Genomic DNA, 27,242 nt, shown 5'->3' on the forward strand with positions numbered 1-27,242 from the left:
ATATTGATGGCTTGGTTGGCTTGGTTCCCTGGTGATTAACACACACCGATACTGTTGTGCCGCTCTTGTGTCCGTGTGCTGTCTCTCTGTGAGCTGTGTCCTGTTTTGATTGTGTCGTAAAAGCATTGCTTCTCCTGCACTTGCGTGCGCTAGTATGGTCCGACTACACAATAGAATGTTGGGTGCTTTCAGTGATACTCTGTTTGTTATTTTCTTTAGTTTTGAATTTGATTTGATGTATTGGAAATGTTTTCTCCAACTGAAGGACTAGGTCCAATAGTCACGGTTCGCCATTGGGAGGAGATGCAGGGAGTTGTGGAGGTTGGGGACCTGGGCAGGCAAGGAGACAGATGGCTCTAATTGAATGGAATGGGTAGCAGGTAACCAGAGCTTGTGTCAGAGCTGAATGGAGATAATAACCGGTTACGTTCACACAGCACCCTGCTGTTCCCGCTCTCTCCCACATGAGGCTTTTGGGAGCGCTCTGTAACTTGACTGAAAAGGGGGAAGAAATGCTGTCAGAACTTTCGGAAATGACATGTTTATTCATTATTATCTTCTTTGTGAAAGAGTTCCCAAACAATATTCTGAAGTGGGAGTAGAGCCACTAGTATTGAATAATATGTAGGCCTTACTGTATACACTGTGCTACGTCGCTGCTGCAGTTGACTTCTGCCGTGGCTAGCTACTACCATCATCTGACATATGGGCTTAACGCAGGACTGTTCAATTCCAGTCCTGGAGGGTCAAAACACTTCTGGTTTTCATCCTCTTCTTTAAACAGGGACACCAGGTAAGTGCAATTTAATTACCAGTTAGAAACAGAAACCAGCTTTTAGCTATACAATTTTCGATATGTGTCGACATAAGGTGAAGGTGATTTCAAGAAATAACTGAAACGTTATCTTGGCAACGACATGTTATGGCAAATACTACATCTAGAAATGGAGACAAACAAGCACAGCTAAACAATGTGACCATGGACTGAGTAGCTGACGAAGTGAGTTTAGAGACGCTACTGACAAATTCGCACTGGCAATGAGAAACTGTCTAAGCAGATGAATAAAATATCTGATGTTAAAAAAATCTAAACTGATATGGCTGAGCTGGGTAAACATGTAGAGAAGGCCGAAACCGAACAAAATACATAATTACGGGTCTTACTGAAAGATTAAACGGGATGGAGGTCTTCAGTCACCGTTCAAATCTTCTTTTTGTAAATTTCCCTAAAGCTGTAGAACAAACGGAATGGACGAATTCCTGGAAAAGGTCATACCAAAACTATTGGGCCAGTAGAACTTCACACGGGCTCCCACAATTGAACAAGCAAATCAAACAGGTGGCCCGCGAGGGGACACGAGCAGCAAAGGGGAGCAGGGGCATCATTGCAACGTTTATATTGATTTAACACTTTTTTTGGTTACTACATGATTCCATGTGTGTTATTTCATAGTGTTGATGTCTTCACTATTATTCTACAATGTAGAAAATAGTAAAAATAAAGAAAAAACCTGGAATGAGTACGTGAGTGCCAACTTTTGATAGGTACTGTATATATACACACACGTATGTGGACACACCTTCAAATTAGTGGATTTTGCCATTTCAACCACACCCTTTACTGACAGGTGTAAAAAAAAATATAGAGCACACAGCCATGAAATCTCCATAGAAAAAAATTGACGGTAGAATGGTCTTACGAGCTCAGTGACTTTCAACGTGACACCGTCATAGGATGCCAGTGGCGGGAAAAAGTACCCAATTGTCAGACTTGAGTAAAAGTATAGATACCTTTTTAATAGAAAATGACTCAGGTAAAAGTGAAAGTCACCCTGTAAAATAGTATTTGGGTTTAAATATACTCAAGTATCAAAATAAAAATATTGTTTCAAATTCCTTATATTAAGCAAAGCAGCTGGCCACATGTTCTAGTTTATTTATTTACAGAGAGCCAGGGACACGCTCCAACTTGGACATAATTTACAAACGAAGCATTTTGTTTAGTGAGTCTGCCAGATCAGAGGCAGTAGGGATGACCAGGGATGTTCTCTTATTCCTGTCCTAAGCATTCAAAATGTAGCTTGTACTTTTGGGTGTCAGGGAAAATGTATGGAGTAAAAAGTACATCATTTTCTTTATGAATGTAGTGAAGTAAAAGTTGTCAAAAATATTAATAGAAAAGTACAGATACCCCAAAAAACTACTTAAGTAGTACTTGTATTTTTCTTAACTACTTTACACCACTGTAGGATGCCTCCTTTCCAACAAGTCAGTTTGTCAAATTTCTGCCCTGATAGAGCTGCCCCGGTCAACTGTAAGTGCTCTTATTGTGAAGTGGAAAGGTCTAGGAGCAACAATGGCTCAGCCACACAGTGGTAAGCCATACAAGCTCACAGAACGGGACCGCAGAGTACTGTAGCATGTACAAATCATCTGTCCTCAGTTGCAACACTCACTACTGAGTTCCAAACTGCCTCTGGAAGCAACGTCGGCACAAGAACTATTCGGCGGGAGCGTCATAAAATGAGTTTCCATGACCGAGCAGCCGCACACAAGCCTTAGATCCCCATGCGCAATGCCAAGCGTCAGCTGGAGTGGTGTAAAGCCCCCCGCAATTGGACTCTGGAGCAGTGGAAACGCGTTCTCTGGAGTGATGAATCTCGCTTCACCATTTGGCAGTCTGACAGGCAAATCTGCGTTGGCGAATGCCATGAGAACACTACCTGCCCGAATGCATAGTGCCAACTGTAAAGTTTGGTGGAGGTGGAATTAATGGTCTCATGGTTTGGGCTAGGTCACTTAGTTTCAGTGAAGGGTAATCTTGACACTACAGCATACAATGACATTCTAGGCAATTCTGTGCTTTCAACGTTGTGGCAACAGTTTGGGGAAGGCCCTTTCCTGTTTCAGCATGACCATGCCCCTGTGCACAAAGTGATGTCCATACAGAAATGGTTTGTCGAGATCAGTGTGGCAGAACTTGACTGGCCTGCACAGAGCCCTGACCACAACACCTTTGGGATGAATTGGAACGCCGACTGCAAGTCAGGCCTGATCGCCCCACATCAGTGCCCGACCTCACTAATGCTCTTGTGGCTGAATGGAAGCAAGTCCCAGCAGCGGTGTTCCAACATCTAGTGGAAAGCCTTCCCAGAAGATTGGAGGCTATTATAGCAGCAAGGGGGTGGCATATTCCATATTTATGCCCATGATTTTGGAATGTGATGTTCGAATGAGCTGTTGTTCACATACTTTTGGTCATGTAGTGTGTGTGTATATATACTGAACATAAATATAAACGCAACATGCAACAATTTCATTAATTTTTAAGGAGTTACAGTTCAAATGAGGAAATCAGTCAATTTAAATAACTTCCTTAGGCCCTAATCTATGGATTTCACATAACTGTGAATACAGATATGCATCTGTTGGTCATAGATACCTTAAATAAAAAATTGGCCTCGCAATGGACCTAAGAATCTAGTCACGCTATTTTTGTGCATTCTCATTACCACTGATATAATGCAATTGTGTTCATTGTCCGTAGCTTATGCCTGCCCATACCATAACCCCACCTCCACCATGTGGCACTCTGTTCACAACATTGACACTATCAATCCACTCACCCACACAATGCCATACACGTGTTCTGCGGTTGTGATGCCGGTTGTGCACACTGCCAAATTCTCTAAAATGACGTTGGAGGTGGTTTATGGTAGAGAAATGAACATGCACTTCTCTGGCAACAGCTCTGGTGGACATTCCTGCAGTCACCATGCCAATTGCATTCTCCCTCAACACTTGAGACATCTATGGCATTGTGTTGTGTGACAAAACTGCACATTTTAGTGGCCTTTTATTGTCCCCAGCACAAGGTTCACCTGTGTAATGACCATGCTGTTTAATTAGCTTCTTGATATGCCACACCTGTCAGATGGATGGATTATCTTGGCAAAGGAGAAATGCTCACTAACATGGATGTAAACAAATTTGTGCACACAATTTGAGAGAAATAAGCTTTATGTGTGTATGGAACATTTCTGGGATCTTTTATTTCAGCTCATGAAATCAACACTATAGTTTTGTTCAGTGTATAATATTATTATAAAAAAAATGTATTGCATAGAGACATGGTCATTAAGCAGTAACCTGCATTAAAAGGAATAGCCACTACCGAGGCACCAATACGGTTGCTCTCTCACCTCTGCAACAGTACACGATGGATTCATGCAGAAATCATCAACGGGGAGGAGTGGAAAGAGAAACATGAAGGATCTATTGTTAAAAAATAATAATAATTATGTCTTGTGAATACATGCCCACTAAGAAGCTTGAAAATTGATCAACACTTTTCTCATTGTAGCCGTTAAGTAGTGTATCAGCACCTTTCATAATGAATGGAGTCAATATGAGACACAAAAATATGTGAAGACCCTTCTCAGTATCACGTGTTGTGGATAATACGTAAGATGGAATGTCCATGGAATTGTTCAACCAGCTACACGAATTAAGGTATTTTCTTATTTGAAAATTTTTTTTAACAAGAAACTCACTTTTTTAGCAGTGAAAGGGGAAGTTTTTGGCGACCTTGAGAGAGGTTGACGTTGTCCTCCACCTACTCCTCAAGATCCAGAAAAGTATCAATTCTCATACATTTTTTTACTACAGAAAAACGCCCAAATGGATGTTTTATAATGGTTAAAGGAAATCTGGCACAAGAAAAAGTCACTTTACTGAATTATTATTGCGCAAGTGAAGATGACCCAAAGTTCATTAATGACCTTATTATGAAACTATCTCAATGTGAGGCAATATTATATGGGGGGGGGGGGTTTATTTGTGTGCGGGGATGCAGATCTAGACAAATCATCAACTAAACTGTATACTATTCCTAACATGTCTAAGGTATTAAACCACAACAGATCCATCTCGTTGATATGTGAACTGTGGAGATATTAACATCAAACTGAAAGACAATACTCCTTTTACGCCCATGTCCACAACTCATATTCAAGTATTCACTTTAAACAAATTTGTAAACCTTTCTTCATTTGACTGTTTCTGAGTGTAAATACCTTTGAATAATTACAGACTATAGCCCATTTTCCTTAACATTAAATAAGCTCAAACCTCCTATGCCAATAACAAAGACATGGTGATTCAACACAATGTTCCTTGGAGATAAGGAATTTACCTCATATCTCAACACAGACATATTTGGGTAAATAACTGTAGATAATGAAGTTTGACCAACTGTTGTCTGGGAAGCTCTCAACACATATATGAGATGGTGTATCATGTCTTACTCTTCACATTATTTCTAATTCATAAAGAATTAGAAATACTAGAACCATAAATCCACGACTTAGAAAGAAAACAGTTTAGATAGAAATGCTGACACCCTTCAACAGTTGAACACTTTGAAGCTCAAATATTACACGAACACCTGCTGAGACTGCTGCCATGAAATCCAAGCAACAATATGTTGAGCAAGGTGAAATTGCAGTTGGTAGCGTAACAATTAATTGATTTCAGAAGGATCCAGTCTTTAAAACATTTATTACAACTGTATCAGTCCGAAAACAAAAGTTAAACGGACGATATAGACATTCTCCTTAAGGCCATCTTACCAATTATTCAGTGCCTTCAGAAAGTATTCATACCCGTTGACTTACTCCACATTTTAGTGTTACAGCCTGAATTCAAAATGTATCCATTTTTTTTTTTTTTCCCCCATCTGGTCACAATACTCAATGATGATAATGTGAGAACATGTTTTTAGAAACGTTTGCTAATTAATGAAAATGAAATGCAGAAATATCTAATTTACATTCACACCCCTGAGTCATTACTTTGTAGAAGCATCTTTGACAGCAATTACAGCTGTGAGTCTTTCTGGGTAAGTCTGTTTCTGGGCTCCCGAGTGGCGCAGCGGTCCAAGGCACTGCATCTCAGGGCAAACGGTATCACCATAGTATCTGGTTCGAATCCAGGCTGTATCACATCTGGCCGTGATTGGGAGTCCCATAGGGCGGCTCAAAATTGGCCCAGCATCGTAATTGACCCAGCATTTTTATTATTACCAATCCAGCATTGGAAAACCTCCCATAGATTCAACCACAAAGACTATGTTTGTAATTCACTGCTCGACAGAGGGACATTGCAGAGATCATGTTAAACATGGGTGAGTCCTTATTATGTTACTTTTTAAGAAACTCTTGAACTTACTTATGCTTGCCATGACAAAGGGGTTGAATTCTTATTGACTCAAGACATTTCAGATTTTCATTTTTTATTAATTTGTACAAATTTCTTAACATAATTTTGCTTTGACATTATGGGGTTTTGTAGGTAGGCCAGTGACAACATATCTCAATTGAATCCATATTAAATTCAGGCTTTAACAACAACAAATGTGGAAAAAGTCAAGAGGTGTGAATACTTTCCGAAGGCACTGTATGTGAACCACAGAAGATGAATATGGATAGAAACATTACCCCAGATGAATTGTTGGCCATCAATAATTTACAAAATGGGGAATCCCAGTGGAATTTAAGACACTTTGTCTCAAATTGCTAAAGCCCATGTTACTTATGCTCACAGCAGCTCTAAAGAGAAATGAACTTCCCCAGTCACTATGTTTGGCTACAATCACCCTACTTAAAAATAAATGAGGATCCATTGTAATGCGGATCCATTGTAATGCGGATCCGTCTGCCCAGTATCACTCTTGAATGTGGATTATAAAATTATTGGTAAGGTATTTGCTTTTAGCATAGAAACGGTAATGCATAGTTAATTCATTCAGATTAAACAGGATTTATATGGAACAGGATGTCTTCAGAAATCTTGCTCTATTTAAAATCAATTTTTATTTGTCACATACACATGGTTAGCAGATGTTAATGCGAGTGTAGCGAAATGCTTGTGCTTCTAGTTCCGACAATGCAGTAATAACCAACGAGTAATCTAACCTAACAATTTCACAACAACTACCTTATACACACAAGTGTAAAGAGATGAAGAATATGTACATAAAGATATATGAATGAGTGATGGTACAGAACGGCATGGGCAAGATGCAGTAGATGGTATAGAGTACAGTATATACATATGAGATGAGTAATGTAGGGTATGTAAACATTATATTAAGTGGCATTGTTTAAAGTGGCTAATGATACATTTATTACATCAATTTTACATTATTAAAGTGGCTGGAGTTGAGTCAGCATGTTGGCAGCATCCACTCAATGTTAGTGGCCTTGCGATAGAAGCTGTTTTTCAATCTCCCGGTCCCTGCTTTGATGCACCTGTACGGACCTCGCCTTCTGGATGATAATGGGGTGAACAGGCAGTGGCTCGGGTGGTTGTTGTCCTTGATGATCTATATGGCCTTCCAGTGACATCGGGTGGGGTAGGTGTCCTGGAGGGCAGGTAGTTTGCCCCCAGTGATGCGTTGTGCTGACCTCACTACCCTCTGGATAGCCTTACGGTTGTGGGCAGAGCAGTTGCCGTACACGGCGTTGATACAGCCCGACAGGATGCTCTCGATTGTGCATCTGTAAAAGTTTGAGTGCGCTTTTGGTGACAAGCCGGATTTCTTCAGCCTCCTGAGGTTGAAGAGGCGCTGCTGTGCCTTCTTCACCACGATGTCTGTGTGGGTGGACCAATTCAGTTTGTCCGTGATGTGTACGCCGAGGAACTTAAAACTTACTACCCTTACTACCCTCTCCACTACTGTCCCGTCGATGTGGATAGGGGGGTGCACCCTCTGCTGTTTCCTGAAGTCCACGATCATCTCCTTTGTTTTGTTAACATTGTGTGAGGTTATTTTCCTGACACCACACTCTAGGGGCCCTCACCTCCTCCCTGTAGGCTGTCTTGTCGTTGTTGGTAATCAAGCCTACCACTGTAGTGTCGTCTGCAAACTTGATGATTGAGTTGGAGGCGTGCATGGCCACGCAGTCATGGTTGAACAGGGAAAACAGGAGAGGGCTCAGATCGCACCCTTGTGGGGCCCCACTGTTGAGGATCAACAGGGTGGAGATGTTGTTACCTACCCTCCCCACCTGGGGGCGGCCCGTCAGGAAGTCCAGTACCCAGTTGCACCGGGCGGGGTCGAGACCCTTGGTCTCGAGCTTGATGATGAGTTTGGAGGGTACTATGGTGTTAAATGCTGAGCTGTAGTCGATGAACAGCATTATCACATAGGTATTCCTCTTGTCCATATGGGTTAGGGCAGAGTGCAGTGTGGTTGCGATTGCGTTGTCTGTGGACCTATTGGGGCGGTAAGCAAATTGGAGTGGGTCTAGGGTGTCAGGTGGAGGTGATATGGTCCTTGACTAGTCTCTCAAAGCACTTCATGATGACGGAAGTGAGTGCTACGGGGGCGGTAGTCGTTTAGCTCAGTTACCTTAGCTTTCTTGGGAACAGGAACAATGGTGGCCCTCTTGAAGCATGTGGGAACAGCATACTGAGATAAGGATTGATTGAATATGTCCGTAAACACACCAGCCTGCTGGTCTGCGCATGCTCTGAGGACGCGGCTGTGGATGCCGTCTGGGCCTGCAAGTCTTGCGAGGGTTAACACGTTTAAATGTTTTACTCACGTCGGCTGCAGTGAAGGAGAGTCCACAGGTTTTGGTAGCGGGACGTGTCAGTGGCACTGTATTGACCTCAAAGCGAGGAAAGAAGTTGTTTAATTTGTCTGGGAGCAAGACATCGTGGTCCGCGACCGGGCTGGTTTTCTTTTTGTAATCCGTGATTGACTGTAGACCTTGCCACATACCTCTTTTGTCTGAGCCGTTGAATTGCGACTCTACTTTGTCTCTATACTGACGCTTAGCTTGTTTGATTGCCTTGCGGAGGGAATAGATACACTATTTGTATTCGGTCATGTTTCCGGTCACCTCTGTTAGATATGGTCAGCATAATCAAAATGAATATATTACCATGGTTGATGTATTTATTCCTGGCCCTGCCAGTTTTAATTCCATGTACATTTTTAAATAAAATAAATGGCCTGCTCTCAACTTTATTTGGAATGGAAAGACCTTGAGTCAAATTGACTGTTTTACACTTACCCTATAAAGCTAGAATTTTTGGACTACCTTATGAAGATGTATTACTGAGATGCACAATTGCATTCACTTAAACAATGAACAGCAGACTATCCTTGTGCATTTAGGAGTATCAAAGCCACAAAAGTAATACATTGTGATGTAAAATATATTCACTACTTCGGGTCCAAGGCATCGATGAAAAAAAACAGACATTCCAATGATTCCCAATTCCATTTGTATTTGGGGGAAATGTACATGCATTCATGAGGTCGAAAAACCTATATCATCAGGCACCCCTGTTTGGAATAACCCCACCTTTCCTCCAGTGTCCTTTAAGTCCTGGTTCCAAAGTGGTATCATGCTTTTTGAACGTGTACTATGATGGATCTCAACTGTCATTCAATTAATTACAGGAAAGATTAGGAATATCCAAGGTCGAGTTCTTCCAACTCAGAAATTGTATTCAATTGCTTCAACAGAATCTGGATGAACCTAAGGCATCTAGTGCAGAAAAAAATCTGAAAGAAGCTGCTACGCCAAAGAAGTTGGTTGCCAAGTTATATCAAGGGTTGATTGAAACTGTACCTGATGGTTCAGAATAGAGGTCGACCGAATATGATTTTTCAACACCGATACCGATTATTGGAGGACCAAAAATGCCGATATCGATTAATCTGTTTTTAATTTTTTTAATGTATTTGTAATAATGACAATTACAAGAATACTGAATGAACACTTATTTTAACTTAATATAATACATCAATAAAATCTATTTAGCCTCAAGTAAATAATGAAACATATTCAATTTGGTTTAAATAATGAAAAACAAAGTGTTGGAGAAAAAAGTAAAAGTGCAATATGTGCTATGTAAGAAAGCTAACGTTTAAGTTCCTTGCTCAGAACATGAGAACATTGTGGGGCAATAAAGTATTTAGTCAGCCACCAATTGTGCAAGTTCTCCTACTTAAAAAGATGAGAGCGGCCTGTAATTTTCATCATAGGTACACTTCAACTATGACAGACAAAAGGAGAAAAAAAATCCAGAAAATCACATTGTAGGATTTTTTATGAATTTATTTGCAAATTATGGTGGAAAATAAGTATTTGGTCACCTACAAACAAGCAAGATTGCTGGCTCTCACAGACCTGTAACTTCTTCTTTAAGAGGCTCCTCTGTCCTCCACTCGTTACCTGTATTAATGGCACCTGTTTGAACTTGTTATCAGTATAAAAGACACCTGTCCACAACCTCAAACAGTCACACTCCAAACTCCACTATGGCCAAGACCAAAGAGCTGTCAAAGGACACCAGAAACAAAATTGTAGACCTGCACCAGGCTGGGAAGACTGAATCTGCAATAGGTAAGCAGCTTGGTTTGAAGAAATCAACTGTGGGAGCAATTATTAGGAAATGGGAGACATACAAGACCACTGATAATCTCCCTCGATCTGGGGCTCCACGCAAGATCTCACCCCGTGGGTTCAAAATGATCACAAGAACGGTGAGCAAAAATCCCAGAACCACACGGGGTGACCAATTGAATGACCTGCAGAGAGCTGGGACCAAAGTAACAAAGCCTACCATCAGTAACACACTACGCCGCCAGGGACTCAAATCCTGCAGTGCCAGACGTGTCCCCCTGCTTAAGCCAGTACATGTCCAGGCCCGTCTGAAGTTTGCTAGAGAGCATTTGGATGATCCAGAAGAAGATTGGGAGAATGTCATATGGTCAGATGAAACCAAAATATAACTTTTTGATAAAAACTCAACTCGTTGTGTTTGGAGGACAAAGAATGCTGAGTTGCATCCAAAGAACACCATACCTACTGTGAAGCATGGGGGTGGAAACATCATGCTTTGGGGCTGTTTTTCTGCAAAGGGACGACTGATCTGTGTAAAGGAAAGAATGAATGGGGCCATGTATCGTGAGATTTTGAGTGAAAATCTCCTTCCATCAGCAAGGGCATTGAAGATGAAACGTGGCTGGGTCTTTCAGCATGACAATGATCCCAAACACACCGCCCGGGCAACGAAGGAGTGGCTTCGTAAAAAGCATTTCAAGGTCCTGGAGTGGCCTAGCCAGTCTCCAGATCTCAACTCCATAGAAAATCTTTGGAGGGAGTTTAAAGTCCGTGTTGCCCAGCAACAGCCCCAAAACATCACTGCTCTAGAGGAGATCTACATGGAGGAATGGGCCAAAATACCAGCAACAGTGTGTGAAAACCTTGTGAAGACTTACAAAAAACGTTTGACCTCTGTCATTGCCAACAAAGGGTATATAACAGTATTGAGAGAAACTTTTGTTATTGACCAAATACTTATTTTCCACCAAAATGTGCAAATACATTAATTAAAAATCCTACAATATGGTTTTCTGGATTTTTTTTTTCTCATTTTGTCTGCCATAATTGAAGTGTACCTATGATGAACATTACAAGCCTCTCTCTTTTTAAGTGGGAGAACTTGCACAATTGGTGGCTGACTAAATACTTTTTTGCCCCACTGTATGAAAGCTGGTGGTTGTAGTTATTATAGGAATTATTAATACTATTTCCCTCTATATATAAAAAATATATATATATATTTTTTAAATTAACCTTTGACTATTGGATGTTCTTATAGGCACTTTAGTATTGCCAGTGTAACGTTTGAACGTTTGAAACGCTATTAGTGCTCGCTAACTAGCTAGCCATTTCACTTCGGTTACACCAGCCTTATCTCGGGAGTTGATAGGCTTGAAGTCATAAACAGCGCAATGCTTGACGCACAACAAAGAGCTGCTGGCAAAATGCACGAAAGTGCTGTTTGAATGAATGTTTACACGCCTGCTTCTGCCTACCACCGCTCAGTCAGATACTTAGATACTTGTATGCTTGTATGCTCAGTCAGATTATATGCAACGCAGTACACGCTAGCTAATATCTAGTAATATCATCAACCATGTGTAGTTAACTAGTGATTATGAATTGTTTTTTTTATAAGAAGTTTAATGCTAGCTAGCAACTTACCCTGGCTTACTGCATTCACGTAACAGGCAGTCAGTCTCCTTGTGGAGTGCAATGAGAGAGTGGCAGGTCGTTAGAGCGTTGGACTAGTTAACTGTTGTCAGCTCGGGGGATCCAATCTTGCAAGGTGAAAATCTGTCTTTCTGCCCTTGAACAAGGCAGTTAACCCACCATTCCTAGGCCGTCATTGAAAATAAGAATGTGTTCTTAACTGACTTGCCTAGTTAAATAAAGATTAAATAAAGGTGTAAAAAAAAACTACGGAAAATCGGCGCCCAAAAATACCGATTTCCGATTGTTATGAAAACTTGAAATCGGCCCTAATTAATCGGCCATTCCGATTAATCGGTCGACCTCTAGTTCAGAACCTATAAGGAAAAAATGAGAAAAGGATCTAAAGGAAGAAATTGAGGAGAACCATTGGTCACAGATATGTGAAAATGCTCATCATACTTGTTCCTACAACCTAAGACATAAACTACTGCAATTTAACATAATTCATAGGACTTGTTCACAGACATATTACATCTGTTGGATATGCAAAAAGCATTACATATTCTGTGGTCCTGTGTCAAACTGACACTATTTTGGGATAATATTTGTATCATTTCATTGTGTCTAGGAATTTATATTCATCCATCTTCACGATTATGTCTTTTGAAAATGTAAATATTACTGATCAATATCAGAGAAATGTATCAATTGGAAATAAGTATCTAGTTACATCCCTTTAGATATGGTATATTATAAAGTTAAACAAACAATTGAGAGATTTGACAATTTGGAGGACATGCAGTATGTTGATCACCTTGGAGAATGTTTTGCATAGTGGGCGTTTTGTTTTCATATTTGAAAGAAAAATGTCAAAACAGAAACCAGAAGTGTTTCGGCCCTCGAGGACCGCAATTGAACAGCCCTGGGCTAAAGCAACATTATCTGCTCTGCAGCTTTTATGCTTGTTTATTTCTATCCATTGGATTTAGGGTGTTTGGCATTCAGTTTGAGCTTCACTGGGCTCCTGCAGCATCGGGCTGCTTCACAATCCAGGCCTAACAAAGTAGCCTCATTAGCCATGAAGAGGAGGCTTGGTCAATTAAAATAATTCCCCGTTAGCACAGCTGCTTTGGTCAGCTAAATTTAGCTAGGGGAGCGCTGTGTAGTCTGCCTCTCGCCTTGATTTGATTTGAAACGGCTCTCCATAGCCGCACATCTTGGCTAATTAGTTCAAGAGGAGGAATATTTGAATAGCAATTAATGAGCTGTGGGATTATATGAGCCCCAATTTAAGTGCTCTGTCTGTGGATGAGCCTTGTGGCGAATCCACAAAGAAGTGAGGTGATGTACCATAAGATAGCTGGCGGAATCAGTCCAGATGAGACCTGCTACCTGTTTGCACTGCAGCCAGGAGACCCTGAGGAATGGTGCTAGGTTGTCCTCTACTTGTTGATTTTATTTCTGTTGTCTCCTGTTGTGGTAATACTTTGTGACATACTGGTATAGGCTTCCTGCATTTTGATACAGGATACATTAAAACTGATCAGAAGCATGGCTTTATCATATCAGTAATTTTCAACCTGTTGAAGAATTGCTGCAAAGAAACCCTTAACATTATACACTAAACAAAAATATACACAACATGCAACAATTTCTAATGTTTTACTGAGTTACAGTTGATATAAGGAAATTAGTCAATTTAAATTAAAACATTAGGCCTAATCTATGGATTTCACATGACAGGGAATTCAGATATGAATATATTGGTCACAGATACCTTTAAAAAATTGTGGTTCAGAAAACCAGTCAGTATCTAGTGTGACCTCTATTTTTACCTCATGCAGCGCGACACATCTTCACATGGTGGATTTGCTGGATATTGGTGGGAAAATACTGTCAAACAGGTTGATCCAGAGCATCCCAAACATGCTCAATGGGTGACATGCTTGGTGAGTATGCAGGCCATAGAAGAACTGGGACATGTTCAGCTTCCAGGAATTGTGTATAGATCCTTGCGGCATAGGGTCGTGTATTATCATGCTGAAACATGAGGTGATGGCGGTGGAGGAATGGCAAGACAATGTGCCTCAGGATCTCCTCACAGTATCTCTTTAAATTGCCATTGATAAAATGCAATTGTTTTCGATGTGATTTTCACCATGGGGCACTCTGTTCACAACATTGACATCAGCAAACAGCTCAGCCACACGACGCCATACACATTGCCTGATTTCTGCCCGGGTATAGTTGAAACCGGGATTCATCCGTGAAGAGCATAGTTCTCCAGCGTGCCAGAGGCCATCGAAGGGGAGAATTTGCCCAATGAAGTCGGTTACGATGCTCAACGGCAGTCATGTCAAGACCCTGGTGAGGACGATGAGCATGCAGATGAGCATCCCTGAGACGGTTTCTGACAGTTTGTTTGAAATTCTTCAGTTGTGCAAACCCACAGTTTCATCAGCCTGTCCGGGTGGCTGGTCTCCGAAGACGCCGGATGTTGAGGTCCTGGGCTGGCGAGGTCACGTGGTCTGGAGTTGTGAGGCCGGGTTTGACGTACTACCAAATTCTCTAAAACGAGGCAGCTTATGGTAGAGAAATGAGCATTCAATTCCCTGGCAACAGCTCTGGTGGATATTCCTGCAGTCAGCATGCCAATTGCACGCTCCCTAAAAAATTGACATCTGTGGCGTTGTGTGACAAAACTGCACATTTTAATGGCCTTGCGTTGTCCCCAGCACAAGTTGCACCTGTGTTCTGATCATGCTGTTTACTCAGTTTCTTGATATGCCACACCTGTCAGGTGGATGAATTATCTTCCCAAAGATGACATGCTCACTAACAGGGATGTTAACAAATTTTGTGCTTAATTTGAGAGAAATAAGCTTTTTGTGTTAATGGAACATTTTTGGGATCTTTATCTCAGTTCATGAAATATGGGACCACACTTTTACATGTTGAATTTATATTTTTGATCAGTGTAAGTTGACTAATAAAACATTTATTATACACGGAGTGTAAAAAAACATTATGAACACTTTCCATGACACTGTCTGACCAGGTGAATCTAGGTGAATGCTATGATCCCTTATTGATGTCACCTGTTAAATCCACTTCAGTCAGTGTAGATGAAGACCGGTTTAAGAAGGATTTTTAAGCCTTGAGACAATTGAGACATGGATTGTGTATGTATGCCATTCAGAGGGTGAAGACAAATTTTTTTAAGTCTGCCTTTGAATGGGGTATGGTAGTAGGTGCCAGGCTCACCTGTTTGAGTGTGTCAAGAACTGCGATGCTGCTGGGTTTTTCACGCTCAACAGTTACCCGTGTGTATCCAGAATGCTCCACCACCCAGAGGGCATCCAGCCAAAGGCAGGGCTGTGGTCGAAAATGGGTCATCGATGAAAGCGGACAAAGGAGGCTGGCACGAATTGTGCAGAGCAACAGATGGGCTACAATTAGTCAGCTGACAGTCCAGCACAACATTGGTGCTCAAAGACCCATAAAATAATGCACAACTCATTATACCTTGACACGAATGGGGTATGGCAGCCGACGACAGAGTTCCACTTCTTTCAACAAAAATGTAAAAACTGCGGATGCAGTGGGCTCAGGAACGAAAACACTGGACCTTGGAGAATCTGATTAATCCCAGTTCCTGCTATTTCATGCTTTTGGGAGGACTAGGGTATGGAGAAAACCCCATGAGCACATGCATCCATCCTGTCGTGTGTCAACATTGCAGGCTGGTGGTGATGTTGTGGGTTGTTTTTTCTTGACACACATTGGGCCCCTTGCAACCTTTAAATTCCACAGGATATCAGATTTTTTTCCGTCAGGATAATGCCCCATGCCACAAGGCTAGGATTGTCCGGGAATGGTTCCACGAATATGACAGTTAATTCCGCTTACTGCAGTGGCCTGTCCAGTCACCAGATCTCAATCCAATTGAGCATCTGTAGGATGAGATGGAACAAGCTATTCGGAGTAGAGATCCACTACCAGCCAACTGGTGTGAAGCATATGAGTCAACATGGACCAGAATCCCTGTTGAACGCCCCTACGAATTGAGACTGTTCTGAGGGCAAAGGGGGGTGCAACTCAATATTAGGAAAGTGCTCCTCATGTTTTGTACATTCAGTGTACATGCTTATTAAACATTATGCTAATTATACCTGTAAATTCATACCAAATTAGTAATGTCTTTATCAGGCCTGTACATACCCTGTTTTTATTTTTTATTGCTGGGCCCTTTAGGCTTTACTGTCACATTTGACACCTGCCGTTGGGCTGTAGGATGGACGCTGATTTTAACACCTGTGTGTTCTGCATAGCTTCCATCTCTTTCACGCCATTTCATCAGACGTGGAGTGGCACTGCCGATAGGCTTCTGTCGCTTCTACATCAAAGTGAGAGCTGCTTTACTTGCCACTCGTCGCTCCCAAACCAACAACAGGAGGAGAGGGGGAGGCAGAGTGGGCAGGAGTGGAGGATATAGTTGGGCTACGAAACCAAATATTTCTCCTTTTTAAGTGAGCAGATTGTTGTCAGGCTTGGGTTTTAGCTTTGGGAAAACAGTCGGCTACAGTGTCTCAATTAAACTTGATGATGAGTCACTTCTTTTCTTATTTTTCTCTACTCTGCTGCCAATATTATCTTGTGAATTTTCTGGTTTTGTGTGGGCTGCTCCGGGCTAGAACAGAGGACACATTATAATATATAACAGTACCGCTTTCAACTTGTCATGTGTCACTTAACTCAAGGTCAGATTTCTACCTTTTATTGCCTTTAATCTGACGCCTGTCACATTACTGTCATATCGTTGGCCTTGGAGCTGTATTTTAAGTGTCTCAAGGTTTAGTGACAAAACAGACCCAGGCTAACTCAGCTTTTGGGTATTCACTATGTATGCTTGATGTGATGTGGTTTAGAGCTGCTCAGGATGATCTCCACCCTGTAATAGAGTACCGTCTGAAGTGTCTTGTCCTTCTCACCACAGTAGATACATATCCTACCACATGGTTCCAATGTTTCTGTGGGTTGCTTAAGCAAGGTGCATTTTGGATTTCAGCATTGGCCATATATGTCTTAATCCCTAATGCCCCATGTTTCCTGTTAGGCCTAGTTATTGTATTAAAACATGGCATGTTTTTATTATTTTCTGTTCTTTTCTCCCCATTCAGTTGCAGTACCATGCTGGCTTGGCGTCCAGTCTTCTTAACCAGCAGTCATTGAAGCGCTCAGCTAACCAAATGGGGGCATCTGCCAAGAGAAGACCCAAAGTCCAGCCCAGTACCCTGGTTCTGCCGCCACAGTAAGTACAGCCCCTCTTCCTGCTTAAACATTTCCCTGATAGTTGCTAATGCAATGGCTGAATGACTGCAAGATGAATGATCTCCCTCCAGTTATTTGTCTTTCTGTTTAGAGTTGTCATAGTCCAGAGGGATCATGTGACTAATACAAATGGTGCATTGTCTTATTTTGTTGTCTTAGACCTCTTGCTTTGATAGGAGAGTGATGAGAGTGGGGGAAGGGCATGCAGGAGGCCTGGTTGGAGGGACTGAGGGACGACGTCCCCAGTGGAAGATGAAAGTGGTTGAAGGAGAGCGAAAATAGTGGTCCCCCGCGGGCATAGTGCGTGGTCCCCAGCTGGAAATGCTGCTACAAAACAGAAATCCATTGTGTGTTGGGCTCTTATGGATAGTCCTTGATCAGTGTGGCATTGTACCCTTAATCATCTTTGTACGCTGGTCTTTGAAATCGCCCACCTTTTTTCATCAATGTGCCTTTTGATAGATATAGGCTTCGGTTTTCATAATGTTATTACAATGCAGCTTTCTGGTGGATCAGGTTTGCAGAATGTGTGAAAATGGCACCTGGTGCTCTCTTCTGTTCACCCTCACACCCCTTGTCAACAAAAGAAAGATCCTCACAAAATGTCAGATTCACTGGGTTTGGGTGACATTTTCCCCCCATATTTCCCATCTGGCACTTTAGCAGTTTTTGGCTTGGGAGGTAGGGCTGTCTTTGCTCAGTAAAGTGTCTGCACTCTGGATGTAAAAGGAAATATCAATAGTGGGCAACAGTGAAGGCACGGCTGTCACTGTACATCTTCCCTGAGCAGCTTCTCACTGTCCGATTCCTGCGTTGTGCTGGGGTGACTGAGCTTTGGGGAAGTCTAATGGCTCCGTACAGCACAGGAAGAGAGTGGATGAAGAGTGGGTCAAGGTGAAGCCAACCAGCGGCTCCTCTGTCAAACGTCATTGTTCTGATGAATTTGCCGTTTCTAAAAGGAGCAGCCAGCGCATGAATTATGCAGCACAACCTTTAAGTTTTTTTTGCATCCACCCTCCGGCATTTTTCTTCTCTATGTAGCTACAGAAATGCCCCAGAAAGTGCACTGTGTAATTACAGTATTCCAAAGAAATGTTGATGGTAGTGAAAATGATGTGATATAATAATGGGTTTATGCAGACACTAGCTACCAAGGAGTCAAGTCCTTAACAGACACATTTCTGTTGGACATTAGATCAATGGCAGGCCATTAGAGACTGGCCAGGGTGAAGGTTCAAATCGAATCTGCTATGTCATGTGAGCCAATCCTTGAAAACAATCATGGTCAACGTATGGAGAAACCAGGTTATACAATCTAATAGCCTATTAGTCCAACAAGTCACAAGAAGAGTTTGGCATGCAGGAGTCAAGACTGAATGCTGAAGAGATTAACAAATAATAGAATACATCTGACTGCTAACTAGCATGCCTCATGGTAGGACGTTGTCTGGGATGTGGCTTTGGTATGAAAGGGGGTTTCCAGATGCATATGAGAGAAGCGAAGAGGCAAAATTCTATTTGGCTGAATTTGCCGAAATAGTCATACCTGAACAGCAAACCTGGTTTTAAAAAACAGATAAAGCAACACCTCACGGCACAACGCCTCTCCCCTATTTGACCTAGATATTTTGTGTTTATGTATTGATCAAATTGTGTTTGTCACGTAGGCATGGTTAGCAGATGTTAATGTGAGTGTAGCGAAATGCTTGTGCTTCTAGTTCCGACAGTGCGGTAATATCTAACAAATTCACAACAACTACAGTTGAAGTCGGAAGTTTACATACACTTAGGTTGGAGTCATTAAAACTAGTTTTTCAACCACTCCACAAATTAAAAAACGAAACGTTTCACCCACCTGAAACGTTTGACCCAAGTTAAACAATTTAAAGGCAATGCTACCAAAAACTAATTGAGTGTATGTAAACTTCTGACCCACTGGGAATGTGATGAAAAAAAAAAAAAAAAGCTGAAATAAATCAGTCTCTCTCATATTATTCTGACATTTCACGTTCTTAAAATAAAGTGGTGATCCTAACTGACCTAAGACAGGGAATTTTTACTAGGATTAATGTCAAATATTGTAAAAAATAAATAAATACGGAGTTTAAATGTATTTGGCTAAGGTGTATGTAAACATCCGACTTCAACTGTACCTTATACACACAGATGGAATAAGAATATGTACATAAATATATGGATGAGTGTTGGCCGTGCGGCATAGGCAAGATGCAATAGATGGTATGAAATACAGTATATACATATGAGATGAGTAATGTAGGATATGTAAACATTATTAAATAGGCATTATTTAAAGTGACTAGTGATACCTTTTTATTAAATCCATTTGTTAAAATGGCTAGTGATTTGGTCCTTTAGTTTGTCCATGGTGTGTACGCCGAGGAACTTTAAAACTTTCCACCTTCTCCACTACTGTCCCGTCGATGTGGATAAGGGGGTGCTCCCTCTGCTGTTTCCTGAAGTCCATGATCATCTCCTTTGTTTTTTGTCGTAAAGTGAGAGGTTGTTTTCCTGACACCACACTCCGAGTGCCCTCACTTCCTCCCTGTAGGCTGTCTCGTCATTGTTGGTAATCAGGCCCACTACTGTTGTGTCATTTCGAACTTGATGATTGAGTTGGAGGTGTGCATGGCCACGCAGTCTTGGGTGTACAGTAGAGGGCTGAGCACGCACCCTTGTGGGGCCCCAGTGTATTGGATCAGCGAAGTGGAGATGTTGTTTCCTACCTTCCCCACCTGGGGGCAGCCCGCTTAATGATGAGCTTGAAAGGTACTATGTTGGCGAATGCTGAGCTGTAGTCAATGAACAGCATTCTTACATAGGCATTCCTCTTGTCTAGATGGGATAGAGCAGTGTGGTGGTGATTGCATCGTCTGTGGACCTGTTGGTGTGCTATGCAAACTGAAGTGGGTCTAGATATGTAGCTATGTGCGCCATTGTAAAATTTATTTAGTTCTGTTATTGTCTATTAATGTTCTGTATTATGTAATTTTTTGTGTGGATGCCAAGAAGAGAAGCTGCTTCTTTCGCAACAGCTAATGGGGATCCTAATAAAATACCAAACGGTCAGATCACTGTATCAATGAGGCAGATCACTGTCATGCATATGTGTTAATCCTCTAAATGGAGTCATGCTGAATGTAATCAGCTAAACTGGCACATATTGACTGACTCCTCTCATGCATAAGCCAACATCCCTTAGACCGCTAGCTAGCCCCCCCCCCCCCCCTGACTGACTGATACAGATCTATTTTTTCTCTGGAAGGGTACCACTACACGCTGAGTGTACAAAATATTAGGATCACCTGCTCTTTCCGTGACATAGACTGACCAGGTGAATCCAGGGGTGAAAATTATGATACCTTATTGATGTCACCTGTTAAAACCACTTCAATCAGTGTAGATGAAGGTGAGGACACAGGTTAAAGAAGGATGTTTAAGCCTTGAGACATGGATTGTGTATGTGTGCCATTGAGAGTGAATGGGCAAGACAAAAAATGTGTCTTGGAACGGGGTATGGTAGTAGGTGACAGGCCCTCTGGTTTGAAATGTGTCAAGAACTGTAATTCTGCTGGGTTTTTCATGCTCAACAGTTTCCCTGTGTATCAAGAATGGTTCACCACCCAAAGGACATGCAGCCAACTTAACACACCAGTGGGAAGTATTGGCAGCAACATGGGCCAGCATCCCTGTGGAACGCTTTTGACATCTTGTGGAGTCCACACCCCAACCAATTGAGGCTGTTCTGAGGGCAAAAAGGGGTGCAACTCAATAGTAGGAAGGTGTTCCTAATGGTTTGTAATGTGTAGTAATATGGTGATATTGCATCTGCTTCTGGAAGGTCATCTGCGTACTGTGAGCTGTGCAATGTCATTTTGGTGGGACTCGTCGTGGGGTTGTCGTCTGTTGGCCAACGATGATAATTTTGTCTCTCCTGGGACACAGACCTTTGTCCTTGGAACATCAATTCAGATTGCAGTTGTCACCTTGGACTTGTCTATTCCTATCAGCATAGAGGCTAAGCAGGTCTATTGGGAGCCAACCCCATCACCTTCCCCACTGCACTGCTCTCTTAGGTCTGGCCTTGTCACAAGTATCACACAAACACACAAGTCCACTCACATATTAACACGGTAACAGAACAAGAGTAGGAACATTTCTGAAACACAAGCTTTTTTTCACATTGATCTTAAATGTGACATCACATTGTAACTGGAGTGATCATTTCCATTTGGTTTGTCTTCTCGATGAAGTTTGGGCCATCGCATGGTTCTTCCCATTTTCTTTCATTGATCCCTAATATTCTGAAACCATTCTCTCCATATATTCTACTGAGTCTGTGGACAAAATTCCTACTAAAAAAGAGACACAGTATTTAAAGGGATGACTTAAGAGAAATGTACTGAAAAGCCTATTGAATGAAAACTTCACGAGAAAATCTGTTGGCCAGTAAGTGGGAGTGTTTTCAGCAGTTGAATTACATTTATTTAGCGCGCACAAGGGAGCCATGCCTGCAAAGCCCGTTAAGCACCTGCACAAGGTAAGTCTGAATACCAACTTACTGAGAAGTGAGTAGGAAAGGCATGTGTAATAAAGGTGTAATATCCTAAGTCGGAATCAGGCCCTATGTGCATTGCGTTGAACAAAGGCAGTAGAGTTGCTTCATAAAGATGCAGAATGTCAATTGGCAGCATTGTAGGGTGCCAGGCGGTGGCCAGACAGTTACAAGACAAGACTTGTTCTTACATTCATACTGTATCTTCAAAAAGACTAGCTGCTACACAGACAGTCTAATCTTCATGTGTTTTCTTTTAGTCAAGTCCTATTTGCATAGAGTTAGGCCTAAATTCCCTGTTTGGAGCATTTGAATTAGGTTAGGGTTACATGATGATGTCCCAGAATCACCTGCTGCCCGCACCATGGAGGACTTGGTGGCAAGGGGTGGTTGACTTTCCCAATTCAACAATATTCGGCTGTCGATGAAGGCTTAAATTGGGAAGCCAATCAGAGCACAAGGGTGCTCTCCCCACAAGAAAATGAAAGTACATTTAGTCAGTCTACAGCGAGCTGAACGTTTTTGCGCCATTGTGTTTTCATCTTTAACCCTCCAAACCATCTATAGACTATTGTCTCTCATCAGGGCCACATTTGCTGTGAGCACACCAGGCATGGCAGAGATCAACGTTTCTGAAGATTGTGCAAAGCTGTTGTAACCGATGTGAAATGGCTAGCTAGTTAGCGGTGGTGCGCGCTAATAGCGTTTCGATCGGTGATGTGACTCGCTCTGAGACCTTGAAGTATTGGTTCCCCTTGCTCTGCAAGGGCCGCGGCCTTTGTGGAGTTATGGGTACCGATGCTTCGTGGGTGTCAGTTGTTGATGTGTGCAGAAGGTCCCTGGTTCAAGCCCAGGTTGGGACGAGGAGAGGGACGGAAGCGTTATTTCATAGTTTTGATGTCTCCACTATTATTCTACAATGTAGAAAATAGTAAAAATTTAAGAAAAACCCTTGAATAAGTAGGTGTGTCCAAACTTTTGATTGGTAGTGTATATATATTATTTTTTTGCTAGGTAGTAAACATTAGCTAGTGTTAGTCGGTTGTACCTGTGCCAAAACTGGCATTTCTTATCCCATAGCTTGTTCTCCATCTTTTGTTGTGCCAACATTTTTGAGCACTTATCTCAAACTTGTTTTCTCCTGGCTCTCTCTTGTTTCTCTTCAGCAGAATTGAAATACATATTGTATTGGCACCTAAGTATTGTGATAATATAGTTCTTGGCAATTCCAAGCCCTCATTAGGACAAAGGATGATATGGCAGCCACTTCAACACACAGAGGTAAATATTTGACTCTCTCAAACCCATCCTCGTTTTGTATTTAGGGAGCAGCTCAATATCAAGTAATTAGGGCTATGCTAATTGAGTATCCCCATGGTGCATGGTTTCGTTTTAGGGAAGTCAACTTTACATGGAGACTGGAAGAAACTTGCAAGAAAAACAGGCCTCTTTTTTTAAAAAGGTGTACGGAAGTTTTCAATGTTGAACCATACATGTACCAGGGGAATTTTTGGGGTGTCAGGCTCAAATAACTTGGTTTAGTTATAAGTGGAACTTGGAACTCCTAGCCCAGAATGGCAAGTATCCAACGCCTAGGGAGATGTTAATTTACAATACTGATTTAAGTCAGTGAAAATGTGTTGTGTTCTGGTTAAATGAGTTTCACTCCGTAGATGAATTATTAAGCAGTTAGATGTAAGAACAAGTCTTGTCTTGTAACTGTCTGGCAGACTGCACCCTACAATGCTGCCAATTGACATTGTTCTGCATCTTTTTTAAGCAACTCTACTGCCTTTGTTCAACCCAATGCACATAGGACCTGATTCCAACTTAGGATATTACACCTTTATTACACATGCCTTTCCTACTCACTTCTCAGTAAGTTGGTATTCAGGCTTACCTTGTGCAGGTGCTTAACGGGCTTTGCAGGCATGGCTCCCTTGTGCGCGCTAAATAAATGTAATTCAACTGCTGAAAACACTCCCACTTACTGGCCAACAGATTTTCTCGTGAAGTTTTCATTCCATAGGCTTTTCAGTACATTTCTCTTAAGTCATCCCTTTAAATACTGTGTCTCTTTTTTAGTTGGAATTTTGTCCACAGACTCAGTAGAATATATGGAGAGAATGGTTTCAGAATATTAGGGATCAATGAAAGAAATCCATCTAAATATATGCATATTCGTCTCTGTTTCAGCACCAATTGGTACATTTTAAAATACTCTGATCTTGTAGATTATTTAGGGTTAGGAAAATATTTGTGAATTTTATTTTTTATTTTAACAAGTTAGGAGAGCCTTTTAAAACATTCAGTTCTTCAACCCGTGGTAATGTTGGAAGATTAGTGTACATAGAATTATAATAGGTTGAATAGTGTACAATAGTAGGCTATACCCTTGTCTATTACCTGCACTAGCCATGGAACTGTGTGACAACACAGCCAAGTATTGTGCCATCAAACTGTTGCAGCTTGGTCTGCGCTCCGCTAAATAACAATTTAATTAGCCCACATGTCTTTTTAAAAAAAATATATACTACTGTTCAAAAGTTTGGGGTCACTGTTTTTGAAAGAAAATAAAAAATGTTGGTCCATTTAAAATAACATCAAATTGATCAGAAATACATTGTAGACATTGTTGATGTTGTAAATGACTATTGTAGCTGGAAACGGCAGATTTTTAATGAAATATTTACATAGGCGTACATAGAGAGGCCAATAATCAGCAAACATCACTCCTGTGTTCCAATGGCATGTTGTGTTAGTTTGAGAAACAGACGCCTCACATGTCCTCACCTGGCAGCTTCATTAAATAATACCCACAAAACAGCAGTCTCAATGTCAACAATGAAGAGACGACTCCCGGATGCTGGCCGCCTAGGCAGAGTGGCAAAGAAAAAGCCATATCTCAGACTGGCCAATAAAAATAAATGATTAAGATGGGAAAGATTAAAATGGGATTAAGATGGGCCTAGAAAGCCAGCATCCCAGAGTCGCATCTTCACTGTTGACGTTGAGACGGGTGTTTTGCGGGTACTATTTAATGAAGTTGCCAGTTGTGGACTTGAGGCATCTGTTTCTCAAACTAGATACTCTAATGTACTTGACTTCTTGCTCAGTTGTGCACCGGGGCCTCCCACTTTTCTATTCTGGTTAGGGCCAGTTTGTGCTGTTCTGTGAAGGGTGTAGTACACAGCGTTGTACGAGGTCTTCAGTTTCTTGACAGTTTCTCGCATGGAATTGCCTTCATTTCTCAGAACAAGAATAGACTGACGAGTTTCAGAAGAAAGGTCTTTGTTTCTGGTCATTTGAGCCTGTAATCAAACCCACAAATGCCGATACTCAACTAGTCTAAGGAAGGCCAGTTTTATTGCTTCTTTAATCAGCAAAGCAGTTTTCAGCTGAGCTAACATAATTGCAAAATGGTTTTCTAATGATCAATTAGCCTTTTAAAATGATAAACTTGGATTAGCTAACACAACGTGCCATTGGAACACAGGAGTGATGTTTGCTGATTATTGGCCTCTCCATGTACGCCTATGTGGATATTCCATAACAAAAATGATACCCTTTCCAGCTACAATAGTCATTTACAACATTAACAATGTCTACACAGTATTTCTGATCAATTCAATGTTATTTTAATGGGCAAAAAAAATAGTTTTTCTTTCACAAACAAGGACATTTCTTAGTGACCCAAACTTTTGAACGGTAGTGTATATTATCAACACCAATACGCCTGCGTAGAATGTCAGAGATGGCGGACCGGAGCTACGGTGCCCAAAATGGCAGATTTACCCCCTGCTCGCTTGCGCCTCCTTAAACCACCCTTCTGGTCAACAGGAGTAGATTGCTTTGGCCCCTTGATGATCAAGTTAGGTCGTCATGTGGAAAAGCGCTGGGGCATTCTATTCAAGTGTTTGACAACCAGATGTGTCCACCTGGACCTACTGGAGAGTTTGGATACTGAAGCCTTCCTCATGGCCCTACGGCGGTTTATCTTCCGACGGGGGAAACCCCACGAGATCCTGGCTGACAGAGGTACGAACTTCAAGGCAGGAGAAGCCAGGTTGGAGGAAGCATTCCAAGCCATGGAACCCAGCCTCCAGGACCAGCTGATGGACCAACAAATTTCATTCAAATGTAACCCTCCGGGCGCTCCTCATTTTGGAGGAACATGGGAGCGAGAGATCAAATCTGTAAAGACGGCCTTACGAGTCGTCCTGGGGGATCAAACTGTCACTGAAACTGTCTTGCGGACCGTCCTGATAGAGGTGGAAGGGATTCTGAACTCCAAACCCTTGGGATATCTCTCTGCAGACATCGCTGACCCCGTTCCGGTTACACCGAATATGCTCTTGATGGGACGCCGAGATGCGTCACTTCCTCAAGCCATGTATTCTGATACCAACCTCGTAGGCAGACGCCGGTGGCGACACATCCAAATCTTAGCTGACCATTTTTGGGCCCGATTCATTCGGGATTACCTACAGTGCCTTGCGAAAGTATTCGGCCCCCTTGAACTTTGCGACCTTTTGCCACATTTCAGGCTTTGAACATAAAGATATAAAACTGTATTTTTTTGTGAAGAATCAACAACAAGTGGGACACAATCATGAAGTGGAACGACATTTATTGGATATTTCAAACTTTTTTTAATAAATCAAAAACTGAAAAATTGGGCGTGCAAAATTATTCAGCCCCCTTAAGTTAATACTTTGTAGCGCCACCTTTTGCTGCGATTACAGCTGTAAGTCGCTTGGGGTATGTCTCTATCAGTTTTGCACATTGAGAGTCTGACATTTTTTCCCATTCCTCCTTGCAAAACAGCTCGAGCTCAGTGAGGTTGGATGGAGAGCATTTGTGAACAGCAGTTTTCAGTTCTTTCCACAGATTCTCGATTGGATTCAGGTCTGGACTTTGACTTGGCCATTCTAACACCTGGATATGTTTATTTTTGAACCATTCCATTGTAGATTTTGCTTTATGTTTTGGATCATTGTCTTGTTGGAAGACAAATCTCCGTCCCAGTCTCAGGTCTTTTGCAGACTCCATCAGGTTTTCTTCCAGAATGGTCCTGTATTTGGCTCCATCCATCTTCCCATCAATTTTAACCATCTTCCCTGTCCCTGCTGAAGAAAAGCAGGCCCAAACCATGATGTTGCCACCACCATGTTTGACAGTGGGGATGGTGTATTCAGGGTGATGAGCTGTGTTGCTTTTACGCCAAACATAATGTTTTGCATTGTTGCCAAAAAGTTACATTTTGGTTTCATCTG

At 41.8% G+C, this 27,242-nt stretch overlaps 1 protein-coding gene across 2 annotated transcripts in view; it reads left to right on the plus strand.

Moving 5' to 3' along the window:
- Positions 1-27,242, plus strand: part of med27 (mediator complex subunit 27) — a 93,290-nt gene that overhangs the window by 27,084 nt on the left and 38,964 nt on the right. For both annotated transcript variants that reach the window (XM_021605363.2, XM_021605362.2), the window contains exon 3: positions 17,243-17,373. In XM_021605363.2, coding sequence (XP_021461038.1) covers positions 17,243-17,373 — 131 coding nt within the window. The remainder of the gene's footprint in view (positions 1-17,242; positions 17,374-27,242) is intronic.

This window comes from Oncorhynchus mykiss, chromosome 6 (assembly GCF_013265735.2).
Source record: "Oncorhynchus mykiss isolate Arlee chromosome 6, USDA_OmykA_1.1, whole genome shotgun sequence".
Classification (NCBI taxonomy): Eukaryota; Metazoa; Chordata; class Actinopteri; order Salmoniformes; family Salmonidae; genus Oncorhynchus; species Oncorhynchus mykiss.